Consider the following 27,502-nt stretch of genomic DNA (forward strand, 5'->3'; position numbering starts at 1 on the left):
ATTCATCACTCTCAAGTCAAGCATATCTCTGTGAATGAAATGAGCATGAGCTATCTGGAAAGAGGACAACCATCCTGCATCAAATCTCCAAAGGCTGAAATAATTCTGAAGCCAAGGGTGAACGATCCAAAATCATCACTAAAGAACCCTTTGGATACAGTATATGAGACACCTAAGCCTGATGAGAAGAAGCTTCTGTCAAGATCAATTTCCTTCTACAAGGATCCAGCTGATTCAGCCTTAAAAAGGAGAATTGCTAAAGTTTTCAGGAATGGGAAAGAAATTTGTGTGGTGGCCGGACATCCTCAATTTGCTCAAGCAAAGAGAGAAGAAAAGACAAGATTGAAGCAGGAAAAGAAACAAGTTATTCTAAATGCCAAAAAGGCAAAGCAAAAGAAAGAGCAAGCTGCTATCTTGTCCAAGCTACAAGCTGTGAAACTAACACAACAGATACCTGCTCAGCCATCTGAAATCACTGAATCTCAAGATCCAAAGAAGCAAGTTGAATCACAACAGAAGAAATCTCAGATATACAAGGAATTGGCCAAAAGAACCAAAAGGAAATTGAACTTTGTTGGTAAGGAATTGGAGGATCAGTTTCCCAAGGAATCCACTCCAACTACAACTCAAGCATCAAAACCCTCTGTGGTATTTGAAGACATCAAGGTGGTGGATCCTTACAGGAACATTTATGGTGAACCTATTGTGCCTAAGAATGAACCAATAGACTGGGAGAGCCTACCAATTCCTAACTTCAATCTGCCAATCCTTAACAAGCCAAAGAGAACAAAGTCAAGAGCAATCAAGAAAGTGAAGTTGTCACCTCTCAAATCCAAATCTCTAGTCAAAGCTCAATCTAAAGTCAACAAGGGAGATTACATGTACTTGTGTGACATCAAGGAATTCTCTGATCTAAATCTCTATCTAGATGAACTAGAAGAAGTGAGAGGGATTGATGCATACAGAAATCTACCTGAAAGGTTAGTTTTCAAGTACAAGGGAGGAAAGGAGATTCAATGGCCACTTCACAGGATCCTTCAAGAAAGCCAAGCTGTACTGATAAAGGTTTATTCATCTTTTAAGAAGAACTTTGGGTTCAATGTAACTGCAAGAAGACTGTTCTAAAGAAGATTGAAGAACTAATGAGTATTAGAGCTAAAGATGCACTCCCAAAGACTCTAATTATTCCTTACACAGGGAGAAGAGTGCATCTAAGGCCCTACTGGCTGATGGAGTTCATGGATGACAAAGAAGTTAGAAGATTTTTCAGATTAGAAGACCAATTGAGCATCTCTAGCAATGAGACTCTCTTGGAGATGCAAGAAAAGCTAAATCTCTCAGAATCTGATGAACTGGAATTCCACAGACAGCTCCAAAATCAGATAGAAGAAAACAACAGAAAGTTTGGAAAGAGGTCCAGACCTTCAAGGAACTAGATAAATTTGCTCAGGCTAGAGGAGCACCTTGAAAATGACTGTGAGCTAAACTTTGTACATTTTGTTAAATGATGCACTTTACAGTTTTATCTACTTACTTTCAAAGTTGTATTTTTAGGGTGTTTTGTTATCATCAAGTTTCTCTTAATTTATGGCTACAATTCTAGTAGACATAAATTGGGGGAGATTGTTGTGTATATGTTGTGTACTTGATGATTTCATTAACAGAACACCTTGGTAGATTTTACTTAGTGAAAAATGTAGCACTCGACGGATAAGGATTATAGTCCCGACGGATAACTCAATATAGTCCCGACGGATGATGATTTATTATCCATCGAGTGAGTAGCTTATGCAACAATAAGTCTGTAGCACATTTCTGCATAAACATTATTTAGATTCTGTAGTAGTACTCAAGTCATGTTGACTTTAACTAGATATGCAGAATAGTTGATTAATTGTACATAGATGATGTCTTGTAATTCTGCATAAATGAAATGAAGTCAAGTGCCAGAATGCTACCCGACGGATAAACAACAATGCCATTCGACGGATGATCATCAAGACAACCCGACGGATGATCATGAACTCGACGGATGATCATGAACCCGACGGATAAAGAATTCAAAAATCTGTTGATAGTGACAACACAGTCACATGTGTCGAGTGTATGCAAATGGAATGTGGAAGCCTATTCAACTGGGTTTTAGAGAATAATGAAGCATTGCCATTTCCATGCTATTATGAAGATATTCAAAGATGCTGGAATAGAGTAATGAAGTAGCATAGTATTAGACTTGATAGTTTTTGTTTTATTATCTTGTCTTATTGCTTTGTAATCTTGGTGATATAGAAACCAAGAAGTTGCAAATAGAACAACTAACTAAGCAACCAAGAGAGAAACATTTGTAAGTTGTATTCTTAGCATTTTTCTACAATCTTTAGTTGTTGAAAATTTGTAAGCAGCTGTGAGCTAATTGCTACACAGAGTTCTCTTGATATATTATATATCTTCGGTGGATACATTCAAATCCACCAGAAAGTTTTTAAAGACTTGTGTTTTTAATTACTTGTGTTTTGATTCATTTCAAGTTATTATTCCGCATTCTGCAAATCAATTCACACTGATATATATATATTTAAGTTAGAACAATTTTATTTGTGAAAATTTTTTAAGAATTCCATTCAACCCCCCTTCTGTAATTCTTGTTGTATTGTTAAGGGACTAACAATGAGGAATTTAAGGTGGATCCAATAAAGAATTTTTATGGTGGGCCTATAGTTCCCAAGGATGAGCCAATAGACTGGGAAAGTTTGCTTATACCTGAGCTTAATTTATAAATTTTCAACAAAGCAAAGAAGACAAAGATAAGAGCAATCAAGAAGATCAAGCCCGTGACTCTCAGAACCAAAACCTTAGCCAAAGCTCAACCAACTGTCAATAAGGGAGATCTTCTATATATCTGTGACATCAAGGAATTTTCAGATATAAATCTCTACTTGGATGAATTGGAAGAAGTAAGAGGGATTGATTCTCAAAGACATCTCCCTGAAAGACTGGTATTCAAATATAAAAGTGGTAGAGAGATCATATGGCCCCTTCACTGAATTCTCCAAGAAAGTTGTAATGTTTTGATGAAGATATTCTCATCCTTCAAGAAGAATTTTGGATTCAATGTGACAGCCAAGAAATTGGTTCTAAAGAAGATTGAAGAACAAAGGAGTAGAAAAGCCTCAAATGCACTTATAAGAACTCTAACAATTCCCTTCACAGGAAGTACAATGCACTTGAGGCCTTACTGGCTGATGGAATTAATGGATGACAAAGGTGTGAGAAGATTTTTCAGATCGGATGACCAATTGAGTATCTCAAGTAATGAGACTCTACTGGAAATGCAAGAAACGCTAGATTTGTCAAATGCTGAAGAATTTGAATTCCACAGGCAGCTCCAAAATCAAATAGAAGAAAACAACTGGAAACTTGGGAAGAAATCAAGACCATCAAGGAAATAGAAAACATTTGCTCAGACTAGAGGAGCACCTTGATAATGAATATGAGAACTCTTTGTACACTTTACTTTGTCCAATTTTCAATAAATTGTAGCACTTACTAGTTTCATCTACTATTATTCAATCTGTATATTTAGGGTATTTTATTATCATCAAGTTTCTCTTAATTTATGGCTACAATTCTAGTAGACATAAACTGGGGGAGATTGTTAGGAATATGTTGTGAACTTGATGATAAGTTAAATAAAACACCTTAGTAGATTTAACTTAGTGTTTTTATAGATCTCAGCGGATGTTCTAGTATAGTCCCGACGGATGATCTTTATAGTCCCGACGGATAACAACTGAACATCCATCGAGAGTGTAGCTTATGTAACAATAAGTATTGCAGCACATTTCTGCAAACAACAATATTTTTAGTCTAGTAGATTTTGTAGGATTCTCTAAGTCATGTTGACTACCAGATTGATATACAGAATAGGTCGGCTAATTGTAAATATGAGATGTATTGTAATTTTGTATAAGTGAAATGGAGTCAAGTGACAGAAAGGCTTCCAACGGATGATCTACAAAGACTATCGACGAATAATCAACAAGGCTCCCGACGGATGATCAACATTATCCTGACAGATGATAATATTCAAATTAGCAGTTGACAGTGACAACACAGTCACATGCGTCGGGTGTTTGCAAATGAAATGTGGCAGCCTAATTGCAGGTTTTAGAGAACAAATAAGCATTACCATTTCCATGCAATTATGAAGATATTCAAAGATGCTGGAATAGAATAGTGAAACAACATGGAGTTAGACTAGATATAGTTTGTTTTATTATCTTGTCTTACTATCATGTAACTTGGTAATATATAGAAACCAAATATAGCAAGTAGAACTAATAACTGAGTAAGCGTTTTTTTCAGAGAGATATAAAAAGCTGTATATGTTAAGAATTTCTATGTAAGTTTGTAAGTTCTCTTGTAAGCAGCTGTGTGCTATTCAAGCATCACAGAGTTCTCATACTAATATATATATCTCTGGTGGATAAGTTCAAATCCACCAGAAAGTTTTAAAGCTTTGTGTTTTATTATTTTGTGTTTCGATTTCAATTCAAGTTTCATTCCACACTTTTTGCAAAATTAAACACTGTTATATATATTAAGTAAGAACAATTTTAAAATCACAAAAAGGAGCCAGAATTACATTCAACGCCCCTTCTGTAATTCTTGTTGCATTGTTTGGGAATAACATACAGGGACGCATATCAAATCGTTTTATTCTATTTTTTTAATTGTCTCAATTTTTTGAGTTAATAAATATCAAAAATTACAGTTATCTTATATTCTTCTAAATATATTATTATCATTGGTAATATTCTCCTAAAATTTCTACAAAATCTTCCATAAGATTTTTGGAATCAACTTACCATCTTAATATTCTCCTAAAACTTCTCATTTCTCGTTAAATTAACGTTTCATCTTGATATTCTCTAAAATTTCGTTCTTAATACAATTTCTTCCCCTTCTCCTGAAATTAACGTACTACTCCCTCTGTCCCGTTCATTTCTATACACTTTCCTTTTTGAGATGTCACATTCAATTCTATACATTTCAAAATTACCCAAAAATAGTAAATGTTTTATACTATAAAAATTTACTAGACCCACTTACCTCCATAACTTTCTTCCACTAAACTTATTTTATACATTAAATATTGATTGTTCCCACAACTTTACCCATTTATTTTACTTTTTTCTTACAATATTCCACATTTTTTTAACCTCCATGCCGAAATTAAATGTATACATCCCAAGGGGACGGAGGGAGTACATTATATTTTCCTAAAAATTTTCTTCAATTTTTAACCTCCTGAATATTACAAAGACAAGTATTTTATAAATATTTATCATCATTCATAATATTCTTCTATAATTTTTTAGGACATCTTCCCCTAAAATCAATTTACTATACTATATTTTCTTATTTTTTTTTTAGTTTTTAGCCTTTGAAATATTACAAATACAAGTATTGATAAATATTGATTATAACATCCCAGCCCACAATCGAATGCATACCAGGACCCACCATCCACCACAGGTCAGTACAAAAAAGCTAATGATTTGGTACATATTGGTTGTTTACTTGTACTTTATAAGGTCACAAACACTCTTATTCTTATCGATGTGAGATGTTACAAACACCCCCTCTTATAGGATCGACGTCATCGTCGATCTCACAAACAGAACCCGAGCAGTGTCTCTACACTTCCAGCCGGGCAGTGCTCTGATACCATTTATAACATCCAAGCCCACAATTAAATGCATATCGGGACCCAACAACCCATCACAGGTCAGTCCGAAAAAATTAGTGATTTGTTACACAATGGTTGTTTACTTGTATTTATAAAGATCACAAACACTCTTATTTTTATCGATGGGGATGTTACATTGATAATAATTCATAATATTCTCTTAAATTTCTACAACATCTTCCACTAAAATAAAAAAATTTGAAATCAATTAACTACCATAATATTCTACTATATCATTATATTATCTAGGTAAAGCAGAAGAGGAGGGCGATGAGATGGCGTCTCTCGTATTATTTCAATATATTTATGTATTTTTAAAAAAATTATATATAATTGAAAAATTTTATATTCATTATTTATTAATAAATAATATAATTTAATCATATTAGATTTGTGAATAATGAAAAAACGGCTCATTGGAGTAAAGACTCGAACATGTTTAACGATAGAACAGTTTTTTAAACTCTTGATTTATTATATTTATTTATAATTTATAATTTCGCAATGACCAAAATATCAGATAAAAATAAAAATAAAATAAAATAAAATATAATTTTAGAGGCCAGCTGGGAAATGTTGACTTAGTAATTTAGTTTAAAATAAAACAAATGAAAATAGTAGGATTGGGCGTAAAAGTGGATAACGTAGTCGGTGGAGAGTGGGGGTGTGGAGTCTCGAGAAGTTGTTAAAATTGAACACTCGCACACACTACGGGGTGCATCACGTTTCAGGATATATATAACAAACAAACAAACCCCCCTTTCTATATCTCTATATCCACACAGTTTATTATTTCTCTATTGTTGAATCTAATGGCGAGCTCCGTTGAGAAGAAAGAACAACAGCCAGAGGAAGCTGTTTACAAGGAACTTCCCGCACCTTCTGGTTGGACCAAAAAGGTCCTCTCTCTCTCCCCCTCTCTCTTTCGATTTTGTTGTTGTTGTTTTTGTTGTTTATTTTTGTGGATTTAGGTCTATTTTATGCATTCCTTCTATGTCTTTCTCGTGGTTATATTTAATTGGATTCTGATGCCTAATTCAATTAGCCTATTTTCTTCATTCCTTAATTATACATGTATATCTGTGTGTAATTTATGTGTTTCTCAGATGTATCTCTGTGTGTATATCTAATTAAGATTTGCATCGCCCTCTTGCCTTTCATGTATGTTATTTATTGTTTCGGATACAAACTAGTATAGTTGACTTGCATTAATTTTCGAGAATTTACAATACAAGTACAAGTGCCACGAAACTGAAATTGAAATTTCTATTTCAACTTGAATTTTTGTTATGTTAATTAATTGGAGTCCCTGTGTAGAAGGAGTGAATAGAGTTTTAATTATATTTATTACATTACCGTATAAGATATGCATTTAAATTTTGGGGATGATTAGGTAACCATGTAATGGCCGGAAGGATACTTTATTTAAACAACACTAAGATTTCCATTTATGCATATATGCGTGTTTTTATAGTGATAATATTGATGGAAAGGGCGGGGTTGTAGATTTCCTGGGATTTCAAACCATAAATGATCTGTAGTTTGTACTCCGTTCCCGTGCTATATCCTATATCATCGTGTACAGTTAGAGGTAAAAGTATGGTTTACGAGCTCTCGAATTGCTTTTTAGCATGTTAAGGGTTTTTTGTGTCTCCTTAATGAGATAACAATGTAAATGTTAAGTGGAAGCAACAAATGGTAGAGTTCATTTTAATGTTTGTTATGTATTCATATCATGGAACTTGATTTAAACAATAACAGCCAGCCGCTTGTAGTTCTCTTGAGTTATGTTGTTACTGTCCGACTGAAGAGGCATTGTAAATGTTTCCGTAGCTGTAATTGGTGAAAGAGCACATATCCAATTATCCACAAGAAGTCTTTATGTTCTATATGTCACGTAATATGTAGCACAGTTTTTTTTAGTATAATATATATTGTACCTCAAATATAGAACCATGAGGGAAGCATTCATGCAATCATGTGTAAACTACGTGTTTGATGGTGCCAGATATGCGGATTAGGGTTAATCAAGTTACTGACACAAACAGGCTATCTGTTTATCAGTTGCTACATACCAGAATTTTCTATTTTGGAATTAGTAAAACTTCTCCGGATGTTGAAGACAGAACCAGTAACCCCCAACTTTTCTAGAAATACTAAGCTTATAGCTCAAGGAACCGGAAAAATTAGTCGGGTCGAATTTAACATTAAGCGGAGTTGGAATTCCAATTTAGGTATAAATTTTAATTAAAATGTGTTTAATATGTATAATTTCCAGTTCAGTTAATGAAATTGCCCCGACCATACCCGTGTAGTTACTTCCACATTTAAAATAAATTCTTACGTTGAAGTTCCCCCGACCATACCCGTGTAGTTACTTCCACACTTAAAATAAATTCTTGGGTTGAAGTTTAAGTGCATGAAATGCTACTTCTGTTCCTTACAAATAATGGGTGCAAATGAGTTGTCAGTGGCAAACTGTTTGACAATCCTATGTAGATTGTGTTGGAGTATATGGCATCCTTGTATTTGTGACATCTGGTAGTATAATATGATGAATTATTTGTATTTATGCGTGAAAATCAAAGCTCAAATCATTCCATTCCCCTTTTTATACACTCCAACGTGACAGTATTTCAAATGCTCTGGTTTTAGTGGATCCTCTATATATTATCTGGACCGCTCAGTTCACAGTAGAATCTTTAGGGGTCTGTGATTGAAATAAGAAGTGCAGAAAAAAATTGCTATTGGCAGCAGCCAGCAAGTTATGATCATAATAGATTAATATTTTTCATTTTAACGTTGTTGAAGTCTATAGATAGAATGTATATAATTTGGTTCAGTTGGGAAGTGATGTAATGTGTTATCAAGTTTCAGTGAACAATTTGTTATATTTGATCTCGATAAAACATCAGTAACTCATTTTCTTTCAGCTGTGTGCATAAATGATAAATATCTGATATATAGTGACTTTGTGGTGGTAAGAGAAACTGTTAGTGTGATTACCAGGACTGGTATTATGAAACTTGTACAGTTTTCTCCTAAAATGTATTCATGCATTTATCGTAAGATTTTGTGAAAAAAATTACAATAAAAAAGTACTTGACCTTATTATGTAAAACTTATGTATCAACCTCTTTTTGTAATAAGGGGATCTAAATTTCTCAGTTAAAATGCATAGCTAATAAAATTCAGTGTTTTTAAGAAACAAAAACAATTTATTTTTTACTCTGGATAATAATTAATGGCTCTGTACTTCCTATGACTTCTAAATTAGATGGTCATACCTTGCGGATAGAAAAGTCGATTGCTATGTTCCTAATAGAGTTCTTTTCTTGTGTGTAAGTCATGATGACTATTAGATAATTATCTACACTACAAACACATGTTGCTATGATGTGTTAATTTTCTGAGTAGGTTAAATTATTTTGACCTGGTTAAACCGTGGATGTTTAATTGAATGTTTCCCGCATGCAGATGCATTTGGCTCACAAACTTTTGAGCATGTACATCATCATTGTTCTTCCTCTCTTCCTTTTACCCCACTTCCTGCTGGCTGCTGCAGTATCAGTTGTTGAAATTGAAATGTTTAAGTTGATCATTATGTAACTAGCTATATTTCATACTTGTTGTCATTGTCACTATATGAGTTCTTACTAGCTCATTTAGGATATTTAGAACTTTTCCTAATCACTTGGTCTGTGGTCACCACCTTGTAACCATGGTGTTTGAGACTGGATATTTTTTTGTAGGCAATTTTTTAGTTTCCCCTCTGGTTCAGTGATAGGGATTCCTTAAAAGTATATACAGTATTGTGGCTATATCATAGCTCTTTTTAGCAAAATATCATTCTTATCAGTTGAATCTGACAAAAATAATTGTGTTTTTGTGTAGTACATGCCCAAGCAAGGAGGGGCAAGGAAGAAGAATGAGATCATATTCACTGCTCCAACAGGTGAAGAAATTTTTAACAAGAAGCAGCTGCAACAGTATCTTAAAGCACACCCTGGTGGTCCTGGGATATCTGAGTTCAATTGGGGAACAGTTGAAACACCTAGAAGATCAGCAAGAATTACTGAAAAGGTAAAAGCATCCCCGTCACCAGAAAGTAATCCTCCGGAGAAGAGGAGCAAAAAATCTTCCACCGCAGAAGAGGATGGGCAAGAGAAAGAGCTTTTCCCTGAGGATAATTTGGTGAAAGAAGTTCAAATGGAAGAAGTAGAAAAAACTGAGAAGGAAGTTGTAGCAGAAGAAGATGAAAATGAAGATGCAGTGCAGGATATTGAGAAGGCTGGTGACACTAGTCAAGAGGACAAAAATGATGAAACACAATATGCAGCTGAGGATGTTGAAAAGGAAGTTCTGGATAAAGCACAAGACACTGATAACAAAATGGTGAATACTACTACTGGTGAAGTTAATCTTGAGGGAGATATCAAACAGCCTGATGATGCTGGATGTGGCAAGAAGACTGGAGCAGACATCAAGGAAGTACCTGACACCACTGAAATAGCAGACATCAAGGAAGTACCTGACACCACTGAAATATCCAAAAATGATGAAGTACAAATGCAGGAGGCACAGTTGCAAGAAACAGCGGAGAAAACACTAATCGAGTCAGAATTGCAAGCAGTGGAGAAAACACCAAACGAGGCTCAGTTTCAAGCAGCAGCAGCGGAGAAAGCACCTATTGAGGAACAATTTCAAGCATCCATGGGGAAATCACCAATTGAGCACATTGACTGTGGGTCTATAGCTGCTGAACAAAATGATGTAATGAGCAAGGGGGAGGAGGGGCAGGTTGCTGGGAATGGCAGCAATGGCATAGCCGGATGAGTCAGGACTTGAGCATTCACATCAAATTAGGTTATTGACTGTACTTTCCGTTGTTATATGATAGATTTCAAATGTTTGTTGGAGTATGTAAATTGGCCAATAGGCCTTTAATTGTTGCATACAATTTCAGCATCAGTGAACATGTAGTCTGAACTTATGTCGTTTTAGCATGCTAGTTCTTCCAACAACCGTCAAATGCCTGGACGTTTGCATTGACTGGGAGTGCTTTGCAGACAACTTTTCAGTATCAGTGACAAGTAGTTAAACAAGTTGTTGATCTTTAAGTTTATTTTCTTTGATTTGTATGTGTGCATGCATATTAGCCTAATGATGCCATGCCTTTCAGGTATATGAAATTCCAAAGAATATTGTTTGTAGAAACTTTGCTTATTCAATGTGTGAAGAATTGTTACATGGATAAACGGGGATTTAATTACAAAACCACAGCTAGTCAGATGTGCAAGGCACTGAACAACAGAAATTGTGTAGGCGAATTACACGACTGGTAATTAGCCTTCTATTGATTTCGATATACACGACTGGTTGGAAATTGTGAGAAAATTAACCATCCATAGAGAAGAACTAATGTAATCGATCAATTTATCTCTTGTATAATTTCAATCAATAGAATTGATCAATATATCTCTTGTTAAACTTCAAAAAATAAACAGGCTCTCTTCTTCAACTAACAGGTCACAGCCCCTTGAGTTGTCCAGCCAATCCTGTCAATAATGTCCATTTCTCCAATGCGTTGGCAGATGCCACAAAGGCTATTGTAGAGGCTTTGATATCTTTCTGGCTTACTGCAAAGTGCAAAAAAAAAGGAAGGAATATATATATATATATATATATATATATATATATATATATATGAGAGCTGGTTCTTGTACTTGCTGAAAGTTAAGTGCATATTTTTTTGCAAATTGTCACAGATTCCCAAAGCAGGTTCAACGAGACGTGGTTCCAAATAGTTACGATAGGCATATTAAATGTACGCCTTTGACACGCCTTTATTGAACGTGCCGAGGGTTGGAGGTACTCATTACTGTGTGGGTTTTATGAAAAAATTGCTCTAAACTAAGAGATGTTCCAAACTTTAACATATTTTGAAAAAGGTCAAACTACAAATATAAACTTTACTGATAATTTAGTATGAAGGCGAGATGAACACATAGGCTAAATCATAAGTTTCATATGTATGTTTAATCAAACTATTGGGAGCCTGCAGACAAGGAGAATCTTGATCCTGTTATGCTAAGTAGAATGAGATTTAGACTGGGAGTTTAGAGATTAACCTGACGATATCAAAGTAGACAAAGAGGAGTTAACAGTATCAGCTTCAGCTTTTTCCTCAGGGCTAGAGCTCAACTGTTTGTAAAGTAGACAAAAAACATAAGTACTATTTAAGCAAGAGTTTGATCATATGTGTGTTAGAGCATTTTGATAAAGACCTTGGCGAGGGCTGCATTTGTCTTTTTAACCCATTCCGCATCACTCTTTTCACCAAGAACAGAAGCAGCTGTAGGCAGATCATTCTTTTCTATGGCTTGACCTACTTTGCTAAGCTTGTAAACAAGATCTTGCAAATACCCTGTAGAATATTATTTTAACATGCGGTGCTAACTATTCAAATACAACACATTCCGCTTTGGCATCAGAAGAAGCGATAAAGCATACATCTAAGCTGACGGCTTAAACTAGTGCTCGAGTTTTCCTTCAAATACTCGGCAGCAGCATATAATCTTGTAATGGAGGTGATGGGACCATATTGTTGGTTTTAATCTAAACGTTAGTTTATTTCTATTTCTATTTATTGTTATTTATGTTTAGTACGTGAAGGATGTAATGACTTGGTCTGCAGCGTTGGTTATGTTCAGGAGAGTCTTCAGGATTAGTTTGAGTAGTGGAGATAGTTTAGGAAACGTTGGTACTGGTCCCTAATTTGTAGGGCTTTCATTTGTGTATTTATTTGTTTTCTCAGCTAATCAATAAATGATCAACTTCACGTATTTCTGTTTCTCTCGTTTAAACGTTATCATCTACATTTATATACACAGATATATATATATATATATAGATTGATTTGCAGGTGGTATTTTACATTGTGGTATCAGAGCTAGAATTCTTCAGCGGATGCCCAAGTACATGCCTAGAGGAACAACAATGGAAACAAATAAGGTTAAGGAGGGAGGAGTTGGTCTGAATTACCCAATGCTGGCTCGAAGCAACTATACAGCTTGGGCGATTAAGATGAGGGTGTTTATGCAAGCTCACGCGGTGTGGGATGCTGTGGAACCCAAGGATCCAAAAGCGAAGGTGGAAGAAAGAACGGACAAACTTGCATTGGCAGCGATCTACCAGGGGATCCCTGAAGACATGCTTTTGTCCCTCGCAGAAAAAACTACGGCTCAAGAGGCGTGGTCAGCCATCAAAACGATGTGCCAAGGGGCTGATCGCGTTAAGAAAGCCAAGGTTCAAACTCTACGATCTGAGTTTGAGTCTTTAAAAATGAAGGAGACAGAACAACTTGACGAGTTTTGTATGAAGCTAAATGGTTTGGTGGCAAACATTCGAGCTTTGGGAGAGGAAATTGAAGAAAATTATGTGGTGAAAAAATTACTAAGAGTTGTACCTTCAAAGTTTCTGCAAATAGCATCCACCATTGAACAATTTGGTGATCTGGAGAGTATGTCAGTCGAGGAGGCTGTGGGGTCGTTGAAGGCTCATGAGGAAAGGCTACGAGGCCAAAGTGAATCCAGTGGGGGGCAGTTACTTCTCACTGAGGACGAGTGGTTGAAAAAAGAAAAGGAGGAAGGGCAGCTGCTATTTACCAGGGAAGAGTGGCTGAAGAAGTCACAATCGAGAGGCAAGAATTATGGAGATGTAAGCAGGTCTCAAGAAACGAATAGGGGACCTCGAGACAGAAGCAAAGTAAGATGCTTCAACTGTCTCAACTACGGCCACTACGCAGCCGAATGCAGAAAGCCTAAACGACAAAGCGGACAGAGAGTCGAGGTTAATATGGCACAAACTACAGATGAAGAACCTGCGCTGTTGATGCTGAAGTATGAAACGAGAAATCTGCTCCTGAGTGAGAAGGGTATGATACCAAAACTGGTGCAAGACACAGCTAACCAACAAGAGATTTCAAATGTTTGGTATCTGGACAACGGGGCAAGCAACCATATGACTGGGCACCGCTCGAAATTTACAAGTCTGAATGAGGATGTAACAGGCCAGGTGCGTTTTGGAGATGGGTCAACAATTAGCATAAAGGGCAAAGGAACGATTACATTCAGATGCAAAAATGGTGAAGAACGACAGTTTCACGAGGTATACTACATTCCTAGCCTCTGCAATAATATTTTGAGTCTTGGTCAGCTATCTGAAAATGGAAATCGAGTTGTCTTGGATGGTGATTTTCTGTGGATTCATGATGAAAATGGTAAATTACTTGTAAAAGTAAAACGGTCAGGAAATAGATTGTACAAGATTATTGTTGAAAGTGTCGAGTCCACATGTTTGTTGACAAAAACAAATGAGTTGTCTTGGTTGTGGCATGAACGACTTGGCCATGTTAACTTTCATGCCATGAGTCTAATGTCTAAAAATAATATGGCTGCTGGTATGCCTCTGATCGTGCAACCCAAGGAACCATGCACAGGCTGTCTCATGTCTAAACAAACGAGGAAGCCTTTTCCGGCGCAATCAAGCTACAGAGCGAAATCTGCGTTGGAACTGGTCTATGGTGACTTGTGCGGGCCAATTACACCGGAAACTGCAAGCGGGAACAGGTATTTTTTCCTTTTAGTCGATGATTTTAGCAGGGTGATGTGGGTGTACATGCTAAAAACCAAGGATGAAGCTCTCAGTATTTTTAAAAGGTTCAAGGCCCAGGTGGAAGTTGGCCCAGAAAGAAAGATACGATGTTTTCGAACTGATAAAGGTGGGGAATTCTGTTCAAATGCTTTTAATTCCTACTGTGAGGATGCAGGGATCAGTCGTCAGTTCACAGCTCCTTACACACCACAGCAAAACGGCGTGGTTGAGAGACGAAACCGAACTGTTGTTGCTATGGCCAGGAGTTTTTTGAAGACAATGAAACTGCCATCTTTCTTATGGGGCGAAGCAGTTCGCCACTCTATTTACATCCTCAATCGCCTACCTACGCGTGCTCTGTCAGATATAACACCGTATGAAGCTTGGACTGGTTGTAAGCCAAATCTGGAGCATATTCGAGTTTTCGGGTGTGTCACACACATGAAGATTCCTAGCGTATTAACCAAGAAGTTGGATGATCGTAGCAAGATGGTGATTAATCTGGGAAGAGAAACTGGAACCACGGCCTATCGTTTGTATGATCCTGTGACAAAACAAGTGCACATAAGTCGTGATGTGGTCTTTGAAGAAAAGAGAATATGGTCATGGGATCAGCTTGAGGAAGGATACAAGTCACAGCAAAACTACTTCGAAATTTTTGGACGTGAGTCTGGGGACACAAACGTAGACAAGGAAAATGAGGGTCTCAGCAACGAAGGCACTAATACGGCTCAGTCTACAGACACTAATGCTGGAAACTCGTCTCTGGAAGTGCTGTCTACGCCTGTAGCATCTCAGACTTCAGATATATCTGAAAGTGATGGTTCTGCTGTTAGCAGTGAACCACAAAAGTTCAGAAGTCTTGATGACATCTACAACAACACAGATGTAGTCGAGTTGGAAGATGAGCTGTTACTTGCAGGAATGGATGAGCCTTTGAACTATGAACAGGCGTCAAGAAAGAAGGAATGGCGAGATGCCATGAAATAGGAGTTGGAAGCTGTTGAAAGAAATGCGACTTGGACACTGACTGATTTGCCACAGGGAAAGAAAACAATAGACTTGAAGTGGGTCTTTAAGTTAAAGAAGGACTCAAATGGCGAGGTAGTGAAACACAAAGCAAGGATCGTGGCTAAGGGGTACGGGCAAGAATATGGAATCGATTTCGAAGAAATTTTTGCTCCTGTGACACGCTTGGAGACAGTTCGTCTTATTCTTGCTTTGTCAGCCAAAAATGGGTGGGGAGTGCACCACCTAGATGTTAAATCAGCTTTTCTGAATGGGGAGCTAAAAGAGGAGGTTTATGTGTCACAACCTCAGGGGTTTGAAAAACCTGGACAGGAGCACAAGGTTTACAAACTGCACAAGGCGTTGTATGGCCTGCGTCAAGCCCCCAGGGCTTGGTACTCGAAGCTGAGTAAATGTTTGGAAAATATGGGTTTGACAAGGTGCCCATACGAGCACGTTGTGTACACAAGAAAGGTCGAAGGTGAGGTGTTAATCGTGGCTGTTTATGTTGATGATTTACTGGTAACGGGAACTAATGTAGCTGTCATAAGCGAGTTTAAAGAACAGATGGGAGAAACGTTTGACATGAGCGATCTGGGAACTCTCTCTTATTACCTGGGAATCGAGGTTGAGCAGGGAAAAGGGTTCATCGAGCTTAAACAAGTTGCTTACGCCAAGAAAGTGCTAGAAAAAACAGGCATGGGTGAGTGTAACCCAACTAAGTATCCAATGGAGCCGAAGCTTATGATTACAAAGGATGAAGGTGGAACAACAATCAACCCTACGGAGTTCAAAAGCATTGTGGGAGGTTTACGCTATCTCGTTCATACGCGTCCAGACATCGCATATGTCGTTGGAATAATCAGTCGTTTTATGGAAAGGCCAACAGTCATGCACTTGAACGCAGCTAAGCGTATTCTCCGTTACATCAAAGGTACGATCAACTATGGTTTGGTTTATTCTAAGGACAGTGGGAATAACGTTTTGACAGGGTTCTCAGATAGTGACTTGGCTGGTCATATCGATGACAGAAAGAGTACCGGAGGTGTGGTTTTCTATCTAAATGAGAGTGTGATAACCTGGGTTTCCCAAAAACAAAAATGTGTTGCTTTGTCGTCTTACGAGGCTGAGTTTATGGCTGCTACCGGAGCAGCGTGTCAAGGAATATGGCTGCGAAAGTTGCTTGGGGAAATAACTGATGATGTGGTTGGTCATGTGGTGTTGTATATTGACAACAAGTCAGCTATCGATTTAGCTAAGAACCCGGTATTTCATGGTAGGTCAAAGCATATCGACATACGCTACCACTTTATCAGGGAGTGCGTGGAGCGTGGGGAAATCGTCGTTAAACACATACGATCAGATGAACAACGTGCAGACATTCTTACAAAAGCTTTGCCGATTTTTAAGTTCAAGAAGATGCGTCTGTTGCTGGGAGTTAAGAATCTGAATAAGAACGTTTAGATTAAGGGGGTGTTTGTTGGTTTTAATCTAAACGTTAGTTTATTTCTATTTCTATTTATTGTTATTTATGTTTAGTACGTGAAGGATGTAATGACTTGGTCTGCAGCGTTGGTTATGTTCAGGAGAGTCTTCAGGATTAGTTTGAGTAGTGGAGATAGTTTAGGAAACGTTGGTACTGGTCCCTAATTTGTAGGGCTTTCATTTGTGTATTTATTTGTTTTCTCAGCTAATCAATAAATGATCAACTTCACGTATTTCTGTTTCTCTCGTTTAAACGTTATCATCTACATTTATATACACAGATATATATATATATAGATTGATTTGCAGGTGGTATTTTACACATATATTCCGCATGTAGAAACTACCATGGACCTTGTTATGCCGGAAGGGGGAAATGGGGAATGATGGAAATTTGCCACTAGGCTGTCAGTGAATCTCTACACTCTTAACATACTTTTTTTCCTTGTGCTAATTAGTAATCTTAGTTTTTTTTTTTTTGGCTAAATTATCATTCTTAGGTTTTGTTCCAACCAAATAAATCTTGTAATATGCATCCCACTGTATTTGGTAAATAGGGTACATGTAATCATCTATGCCTCAACCAAATAACTTGTAGACCAAATTCAATGAACTCAGATTGTGAGAAATATTTGATCAGCTATGCTAATAAATTGACAAAAATTGCCTTCTAAATCTACCAAGTACTTGAAGGTTCTTCTTCACAAAAGAGAAATCAAAACATGAAAAATGTAGTTATATAAAAATCAGTACAATAATCTAACAAGGAAATAAATTAAAAGGTCTGACCTTTCTCTTTATCTGATGAGCTAATAACACTTTGTTTTTCAAGCCTCTTTTGCCTATCCTTCTTCACCTTCTCCAGCAATTCTATATCATCATCTGCCTCAAGTATCGCGGCATTCGCATCGGAACATAAGCCTTTTCCAGCCAAAGATATCAAGAAAGTTGTAGTAAGGCCAATGGACAAGTTTCTTTTGGAAAGAACGAGTGCAGGAAATGGTGGTTCATCAGAATTCACTGCTTTGCACACAACTAGTTGTCTTTGGTTCTGTGCATGAACTGAAGATGAAGTAGCTGATGATGGTGATGAAAGTGAAGGTAGAAAAGTGCTTGCATTTGATACAAATGTTGCTGCCATTTTTTCTTTGTTTTGCTCTCTGTTTTACTCTTTGTTTAGGTGGCAAAGAAGTGAGGTCTGGACTATGGACAGATTGGAAATACAAAGGATAAGATTACTGGATTTCCTCATCACTTGTGATTTGTGAAGTGTTTATTTCCAAGCTTCTAGGGGTGTTTCTGTCATTTCAAAGGTTATAAAAAACACTGTAAACTATTATAAGTTATATATTTTTGGGCTTTCAACAAAAAGTTGGTATTGGGCTGTTCAAAAGGCTAATGAATATAGTGTTTTGCCTGCCCAGCAAAATGAAATATACTCCCACTTTTTTCATATTAAAATTGAATATCTAAAATAAAATTATCTTAAATTTCAGGTACATTTTATTTGAAAACACATTTTTACTTTACTGATATAACAGAAGTAGCACATATTAAAAGTATCACACATAAAAATTATCAAATATTTAAATATGCTAGTAATTTATTTACTTAGCCAGCCATGTCTGATTAACCTCTCAAAGGAAGCTAGCAATCCTCAAAAGTTAAGATTTAAACAAGTGATTATGATATGAAGTATGATTATAAATCTACTTAAAAGTATAATGTCCTTGCCTTGAATCTTCAAGAGTCCTCAATCAAAAACCTCTAAAATTATGACACTTAAAAAGTTCAAAGTATGATATATAGCTTCTTCTCTCTTTTTTTTCCTCGGTGGTATCGCTTTTGTTGTTAAAAAAGTTAAAGCTACACATATACGCACAAACATATATGATGCACAAACATGTATGATGCACACACGAATACATGAAAATTATAAAAACTAAAAAGTGATGGACCCCGGAAAGAAGATTCTTTTCTTCGGATACAATCTTATCAGGCACTATTCCATCTCATTAATTTATCTACGTTTACAATTTATACGTAATTCAAAATCTTTGTAAATTATAGTTTTGTAATATTTTTTAAATAAAAAATTAAACATAAAATTTTTTATACAGAATTTTTTTAAAAAAAATATAATGAAGTTAATACTTTAAATAAATATTGAAAAGCGTGTTAAAAATGACGTAGAGAATTTAATTTGACAGAGGAAGTCTACCTTAAATCCTACCATAATGTCTTCAAATCTATATAAATGTATCACCAAAACTACTAACTTTAAGAATTTTCTTGATGAAAATCAATATATATCTTATAACCTGAGGTGTTAGGTTTTCAAAAAAAATTCGAAATATGAGTTGTCTCATATTATTTATTAGAAAATTTATTAATTAAATATTTATATTATTCATTTTAAGATACAAATAAATGTACATGATTCGAATAACTACATGGAGTATTTTATAATAAATATTATAAAACTGTTATATATATAGTGGTTAGATTTACCTTATATAACTTCTTCGTCCCTGCAAAATCGCAACGTGAAATAAAAGATGGTGGCCATTACCAAAAATACAGGTCACCGTCAGCTGACTCTGGTCCTAGTCACCATTGACTAACACTGCACAAATTATAACCAAGCTCTTGACAAAATATTTTCCTAATTTTAAAAAAACAATACATATTCATCAAAAATCTTTAATTTCTCTCATTTGCAGATTGTAAATATTGTTTTTTCAATGTATGAAGATGAAATGTATTTACATTTTTTAAAAGAATGGCTTACGTAATTGGAAATTTAAATATAGTTTGTAATACTTATTGTTGACTAATATAATTTTTTAACTCAGGAAAATAATTAAATATATCCATTAATGAATTATTTGAGGTACATGATTTATATAAAAAATGGCCCACTCAAAAGTTGAAAACCGTGTTGCGGGGGGTATGCATGGACCCACTTACTATTAATCAAACTGAGAAATTACCACCACAACTAAAAAAACATGAGCTACTACAAAATTACAATGCCTTGCTTAAAGCTAAGAGCTAAAAGGCACGTTAACATACAACTAACTCTTTAATTCAGGCTAGACAAAGCTATACTATTGTAAATTTTGAACACATATTTGTTAAATAACATGTATATTTATTAAATAAAATATTGTTATGTTATAAATTAGGTGTGATGATGAATTTTTTCATTTTGTAAATTTATAACTCGTGCGAGGTATTTTAAAATTACGTGCGTTAATAATATATATATGTATATATATATATTATATCAGTGAAATAAATGTAATTTTTTATTGTTAGATTAACTTTCTTCTAATTTTATATTAGATATTTGATAAATGATGTTCGTAAAAAATATATTTATAAGTGTTTTAAATTTTGAATTCTACGATTGGTGTCACTAAATATGAATATTCATTATTTGAAAATATTACGTTGATTAAGAAGAAAATAAAGTTCGTTTATATTATCTACCTTCATTTCTCATGTTTGGTGCATAACGATCATCATCTAGATATGAATAAATTGTTATGATTTTTAATATATGTATAAATATGTGTACATGTACATATATAATGTATTTGAATGTTAAATGTGTTTAAATAAGTTATACTATAGTTGATTTGGTATAAGAATGTGTTGTGAAATCATTAATAATCCAAGTTATTAATAATCAATAATGAAATAGTAATATATATTTAATAATATATATTTATGAGGGATAATTAAGTAATTTTATTTAAATAAATTGTCTCAGCCAACCCCTATTTGCTCTTTTATATATATATTTAATAATATGTATTTATGAGGGGTAATTAAGTAATTTTAATTGAATAAATTGTCTCAACCAACCCATATTTTCTCTATTATATATATAATAGATTAAAAATTAATAATATTTTAGTATGATTTTTTTTATTGTAGCTAACCCGCGCGCACCGGGTAAACCCTACAGGCTCACGCAATAGCCTGCAAATCACGTGAACCAAGGTAAATCACAATTAAGCGACATGCTCTGACTCATGAGGCATAATCATAAAATCTCGTCCCGTGAAATTCGAACCTCTGACCAAGATAATAGTTATCCCCTCCTTAACCAACAGAACCAACCATTGCGGGATATTTGAGCATGATTAGATATGGATAATTCAAGGAGTCCTTACTTTAATTCTCGTTCATTCCGAAATTTTCTGAGAACACATAGTTATTTTGTAAGACTATAAATTATATTTATCAACAAAAGGTTATTAATATTTCTCTCGACAAAAAAGGTTTATATTATTTTCTAAAAAAAAGTAAACATGTCTCCTTTCAAATGACCTCTTGCTTTTTGAATGCCCAAGAAATGAACATTTTATTTAAAGACATAATAATCACATAAACACTAAATTTTTATATCATTTTATATCGCATAAATCGTGTCGTATATAAAATTAGCGGCTCTATTTACAACCAAAGGGAAACAAAGGGAATAACACAACACCACACAATAGCAATCAGTTTCCTTAATTTAACGCACTTTGACAATAGTAATATAATAACTAAGTAGAAAACAAAACAAAACAAACAAGCACAGTCTTAAACTCCTAAAAAGAATCGATACTCTTGAAAACGACCGCCAAAACACTTCTCTCACTTGTGTTCGCCGGACTTTCCTATTTTCTCCGTCAACCCCAACTCCCTCCTCCTATATATACTTACAATCATCATCTGTATGTATATGTCTGTATTGATGTTAAATTGTGTAATAACCAGTCAAACAATTAGGAGACTAAGACAGCAACTCAATACAACAAACCTTATTAATACCCCCCCTTTAAACAGTTGAATTTCTGAATCTGATTTATATGACAATTCAAATATTTGATTATTTGAATCAATGAGGATTTCAAGATTGTTTTTCCTTCGATTTTTTCTTTTGCTCCTTGTCTTCTTCACTCCTAAAGGTATTTTTCTTGCCCTTTTTCTACTCTTCTTTTTCTTTAATTATCATCCATTTCTTGCTATATGTATATATTTGTTAATTGTAAGTTGTATAATTCATGTGATCAGGCACTTATTTTGATTAATCTGAATGACCCTTTTCTTTAATTTACTTGATTATTCAGTTTTATATGTTATGCTTTTAAATTAAGTGGCCTGGTGGTTGAGGTGATAGATTATTCGCATCTTTCAATTGTTAGTGAGGGATTTAGTGTGTTCAAGTTATTAAATTTGATGGTGGCCTATTATTCAGATGACATTTTTACAGTTGTTTAAATTTGCGATCAGGTTGGAGATTTTATATGTTATGCATAGGTTTTAAAGCAAGTTCGGTTATTCGTGATTGTCACAAGGTTGGACAGCTAGTCCTTTTATATATTTAGGTCATATTTGTAGACAAGAGCTATCTTGATATGATAACTGCGGTTAGGTTTGTATATAGCCTTGTGAAGGTTATATACTGCTTCCAAGTTGGAATTCAATTTTGTGAATAAATTGATATTGTTTTTAATCTACAACTGATTCTACATGTCTTGTGCCATGCTGTTTTGTCTAATGGTGTAATAATTAGCATGCTATGAGAAAAGCTCAATTGGGTAAAATGCTGAATTCAGCTGTATTAAACGTTGAAGATTCGTTGATATCTTTTGGAGAGTGATAGGTGAAGTGCCTTGAATTCAATTTGACTAAACAAATACTTATGTAATTTGGGGATCAAGTGGAAGTGCCTTGAATTCAATTTGACTAAACAAATATGTAATTTGGGGATCAAGTTATAATTGCATTATAAATATAAGAAGAAGACATTGTAGTGAACATCTGTTTCTTTTTGCTATCCTTCCTTTTCAGGGCACTTGGCAGTGAGAGCATTCAAAGGAACTTATGGGATAAATTATGGAAGGATCGCGGATAACATTCCCGAACCTGATAAAGTTGTTACACTACTCAAAGCATCTAAAATAAAGAATGTACGAATATATGATGCTGATCACAGTGTCCTTGATGCCTTCAGTGGGACTGGGCTTGAATTGGTGGTAGGACTTCCTAATGGATTTGTGAAAGAGATGAGTACTAACGCAGATCATGCCTTAACTTGGGTTAAAGAAAATGTGCAGGCATTCCCCAAGACCAACATCGTGGGTATTGCAATAGGAAATGAAATCTTGGGAGGAGGTGATGTGGATCTTTGGGCAGCTCTGTTGGGTGCTGCAAAAAATATATACAATGCTACAAAAGAGCTTCAACTAAAAGGTGTTCAAATTACCACTGCTCACTCGCAGGCTGTTTTTGCCGATTCCTACCCACCTTCTTCGTGTGTTTTTAAGGAAGGCGTTGCTCAATACATGAAGCCCCTCTTGGAGTTCTTTTCACAGATTGATTCCCCGTTCTGTTTAAATGCTTATCCTTTTTTGGCTTACATGGGTAGTCCAGATACCATTGATATAAATTATGCTCTTTTCCAGTCGACAGATGGAATAAATGATAAAAAAAGCAAACTTCATTACGACAACATGCTTGATGCCCAGGTTGATGCTGCTTATTTCGCTCTTGAAGATGCTGGATACAAAAAGATGGAGGTTATAATTACAGAGACAGGTTGGGCTTCTCGTGGAGATGACAATGAAGCTGCAGCTACTGTAAATAATGCAAGGACCTACAATTATAATCTGCGTAAAAGGCTTGCCAAGAAGAAAGGGACCCCACTGAGGCCGAAAATGGTACTAAAGGTGTATGTTTTTGCGATGTTTAACGAAAATTCGAAGCCTGGTCCAACTTCAGAGAGAAATTTTGGACTCTTCAAAGCTGATGGAAGCATCTCTTATGATATTGGCTATTCTGGACTTAAGTCTTCAGCTGCCTCTTCAACTGTTTTATCTTTAAAGGTATGATACCTGTTCGAGTTGTATATTTCAAATGTTTTTCATCAGCTTTACACAGACTGCTCTACTATATTTAAAAGAGGTAATGAAGTGATACAGCTCATTTTATACAGTATGGTTAAATACAGGTTCTTTGATTAGTGGATGTTTCTGTGCCTAATTCTGGGATCGTATGTTTCTTAGTTCACAACAGGAAATAGAAGTAAATGAAGTGATATACCATTCTTTGTACTGTAAGTTTTTTATAGAAGTGAAGGTTCTTTGATTAATGGATGTTTTTGTGGAAACTTATAATGCATGGATTAATATATTCTCAGTTCAGAATATGTAGAAATTATGTCTAGACTTTATGTTACTCGGACTCTTCATTTTACCTTCGAGTACCCGTGCCGGACACTCGACAGTTGGACAAGGACACTCGGACACGGACACTTATTTTAGGCCAAAAACATGTATATTTTTCAAAATGTTGCCAAGTCCGATACTTGGACACGTGTTCATTTCGGACACTTCTAACCAAGTCCAAGGAACATAATCTAGACTAATATAGTGGTAAATCCAAAATATATTGAAACAAACAAACAAAGTTTTTCGGCCTAGAACATGTTGCAACAAACCTAAGTGAAGGTTATTTAGATGCTACTTTCCTTAATTGACTCTATGACGATGTGATCTATTTAATATAAATACCATAGTACCAGACACATGCTATAATCTCCTAATATGACCAGGAATTAACACAATCTGCAGCAACAGGTATAAACTGTTTCTTCGTCTGTATTATTGGAAATTCTAATAAAAAAACCTACACTGCTGGTTTTAACTTGTATATTGTTGCACCAACATCAGTTTTGATCTTACATTTATTAATGAGGTAAAAGGACATGGCGCATCACCACTACAAGCCACAAGATGTCTTTCTGACTGGGAAAGAGTCTTCTCGCTTGTTTATAACTGAGTATTGACACTAAAAAGTTGTCTGTTATGGGATATTTGAATAGAGCTGTCTGTAATCGACGCCAAAAGTATTTTCCCTGATATATGAAGCAGATGTGATTGGCTTAAGGGTCATGTACTACATTTATTAGTCGAGAGGAAAATTGGTATGCATATGCGTATTAGATATCTTTGTGTGTTTTTCTCACTTAACCTATTTCCTAAACTCCCAAGTCCCTAAATTTTTTTTGGTGTTTGGCAGTCTAAAGATTTACAAGGTATTTTTTTATTTTTCCTGAAATGGAAATATCGATATTTACCAAAACAGCATACTTGAATTGCTATTTTTTGCCGAGTTACCTGTGTTTTAGACTTTAGAGATACAACATGGACATGGGTATGCAGTCTAATCTGGATCTTCCAGCCTCTGATTGAAAACCTCAACCCACCAACACCTGATTGTGTATACCTTAGATGACCTTTTTTTCCGTTTAATAAATAGTTAATGTCAATTTAGAACATCACAGTTATTATCTTTCAATTTCATATTAACCCCATGTCTTTCCATGTCTTTAAGTCCATTTAATGTGATTTGTGTATCCATGTTTTCTATAATTAGACATGCCTGAGAAGCTGTGACTAGACAACTCCAAAACTAAATTTTAGCACTTCAAGTCCCTCTGGCGTAGACCAAAAAAAGGATCTATTCATAAAAAAATCATGTTCGGATAGAAAATGCTACTAAAGCTAGTTGACGGACACGGGCTATTTTGTCCTGTCACACGTGAAATATGTCAGGTTAAATGTTTTAAGCATTATGCCTGAAGTAGGTGTTGAAGGCTGAGGTCCTGAACATTAGGCTGTGTGGTAACTGATGAATTGAATGGTTCCAGCATTTATGTGACAAGTATTCTTAAAGCATAGTAGCTGGAACCCGGTACACTTTCTTTTCATAGAATAAATTATTAATAGTAATTGTTATAAAGGAAATTAGAAGAAGAGATGTTTGCGGTTTTGTTAATAAAGAGTAACATTCGAGGAACCGGGATTTTGTGGATGCATTAGCCATATGGAACATTCCAAATCCAAAGTGGTATCTATTTATTTTAAATATCTAATGACTTCTTTTGCTATATCTGAAGATGTAATTACTAAGAAGCTTTTCGAACTTGATTTTCTTGGAATTATTTCCCACTACCTTAAATGTTAGAAATGCCACTTAGGGATCTTATACCTAAAAACACTTTGTTTCACTCAAAAACCCATTTTCTCGGGGATTGAAGAATAAATCACTAGGCAACCCACGAAGGAAACCATGGCGGGGTTGATATTTTATTGATAAAACAGATTCCAAGATTGAAAAGATACAAAAACATATACAAATAGTTCTTAATTGAATAATGTTGACTTATTAATTCTTAGTTAAGCTAAAAATCTTGTTATGGGTACTTGACATATTTTCAGTGTGTCTAATTTCAAAGTAAGAAAGAGGGGAGATGAAATAAAAACTCTAGATCTCTTCTCGCACTAGTAGAACCTTCGCGTCGCTTGGGCACTCCATTTTTTTAAGCTAAATATTTACTCTAGTAACAATTTTGCTTTTGAGTATAGCTTATTAGCTAATAAGTAGTATCCATCCTTTTAATAAATTTCGGATTAACATTTATTCTTGTGACCTATAGTCATATAGGTGCATATGCTTGAAGATTCCCTGCATTTTCACCATAATGGATTGTAAAATAAGTTTGTTTCTTTCTGTGTATATATATTGTTTTGTTGCAGTGGTTTATACCTTTAGATAATGGTACTATGGTATAGATCATGTTTATTATCAAGATAAAGTAAATCTGCCTGGGATTCACATAAATGTAAAGTTTCCATTAACAAGCTATCTTATTATCTCGAACAAAACATGAAGTCAAGTTATACTGCTATAGGTATCTACAGTTACAATCCCAAGTTTTTTGTTTCAAGTTTCAATTGGTATAGCCAACTTGATAATTGGTTGGGTATCCTGATTGACTATAAGTTTTAAGGTTCCATATCTTAGTTTATTAGCAAGTATTTATGAACATAAAGGCGGTAACATTTTGCATTTAATTTTGCTTTCAAATTCACCATAGTATTTATGACTGTTTTGTACAAGTTCTAATGAAGCTTCTGTATGTTCTTACGACTTTCATTTTGTCTTGTGCTTATGTCAGGAAATATTAACTGAAGGTCGATCTTGGTCATATACATTCGCAGCGTGTGCATCGGCATTGCTCCTGTTTCTAAGATAACGACAGATCTGACAGTTTTCAGACCACCCGATTTTGTTAATACCAGATTAGAATCCAGAGATCCCTATAGCTCAGCTGGGTACCATTTGTGTTATGTCTATATTGAACATCTTTAGTATTCCTTACTATAAAATTATAATCTGGTACCAGAATATGTCACATTTTAAATTATATAAGATACAAGTTCAACTTTTGGTCAGAACTACTGTACTTGAAAGTGCTCCTGTCCTTTGTAACAGTGATGCAATATGTTAATGCACCAATAAAGTTTTGATCAATGTCTGAGCAATTATTTGCAACAAAATGTATGCCCCTATTTAATTATTTGTAATGGTGGACTGGTGGGGATTATGTTACCATGAAGGATTTGTTTCGTTTTAAGTTGCATTCAAAATTTCACCTTGTGTGTTGTGCTTATATAAATCTTGTCAAAATTTAGTTATGGGACAGAAAACTGGGATCTAAGATAAAACATTCCAATTGGATCAAAATTCAAATCC

At 35.1% G+C, this 27,502-nt stretch overlaps 3 protein-coding genes across 3 annotated transcripts; 2 read left to right on the forward strand and 1 right to left on the reverse strand.

Annotated features, from left to right (window-relative positions):
- Positions 1-6,393: 6,393 nt before the first annotated feature.
- LOC141689666 (uncharacterized) lies at positions 6,394-10,887 on the forward strand. The gene is made up of 2 exons (XM_074494021.1): positions 6,394-6,651; positions 9,647-10,887. The coding sequence occupies exons 1-2, from the start codon at positions 6,565-6,567 to the stop codon at positions 10,586-10,588; spliced, it is 1,029 nt and encodes a 342-aa protein (XP_074350122.1). The 5' UTR covers positions 6,394-6,564; the 3' UTR covers positions 10,589-10,887.
- A 115-nt stretch (positions 10,888-11,002) lies between these two features.
- Positions 11,003-18,185, reverse strand: LOC141689667 (thylakoid lumenal 16.5 kDa protein, chloroplastic). The gene is made up of 4 exons (XM_074494022.1): positions 17,690-18,185; positions 12,040-12,179; positions 11,884-11,956; positions 11,003-11,391 (listed from the first exon to the last, which is right to left on the reverse strand). Exons 1-4 carry the CDS (start codon positions 18,039-18,041, stop codon positions 11,282-11,284), a joined length of 675 nt encoding a protein of 224 aa, XP_074350123.1. The 5' UTR covers positions 18,042-18,185; the 3' UTR covers positions 11,003-11,281.
- A 3,277-nt stretch (positions 18,186-21,462) lies between these two features.
- On the forward strand, positions 21,463-27,401 carry LOC141689656 (glucan endo-1,3-beta-glucosidase 14-like). Its single transcript, XM_074494011.1, has 3 exons — positions 21,463-21,867; positions 22,754-23,787; positions 26,925-27,401. Exons 1-3 carry the CDS (start codon positions 21,801-21,803, stop codon positions 27,000-27,002), a joined length of 1,179 nt encoding a protein of 392 aa, XP_074350112.1. The 5' UTR covers positions 21,463-21,800; the 3' UTR covers positions 27,003-27,401.
- The last annotated feature ends 101 nt before the right edge of the window (positions 27,402-27,502 follow it).

This window comes from Apium graveolens, chromosome 10 (genome assembly GCF_009905375.1).
Source record: "Apium graveolens cultivar Ventura chromosome 10, ASM990537v1, whole genome shotgun sequence".
Taxonomy (NCBI): Eukaryota; Viridiplantae; Streptophyta; class Magnoliopsida; order Apiales; family Apiaceae; genus Apium; species Apium graveolens.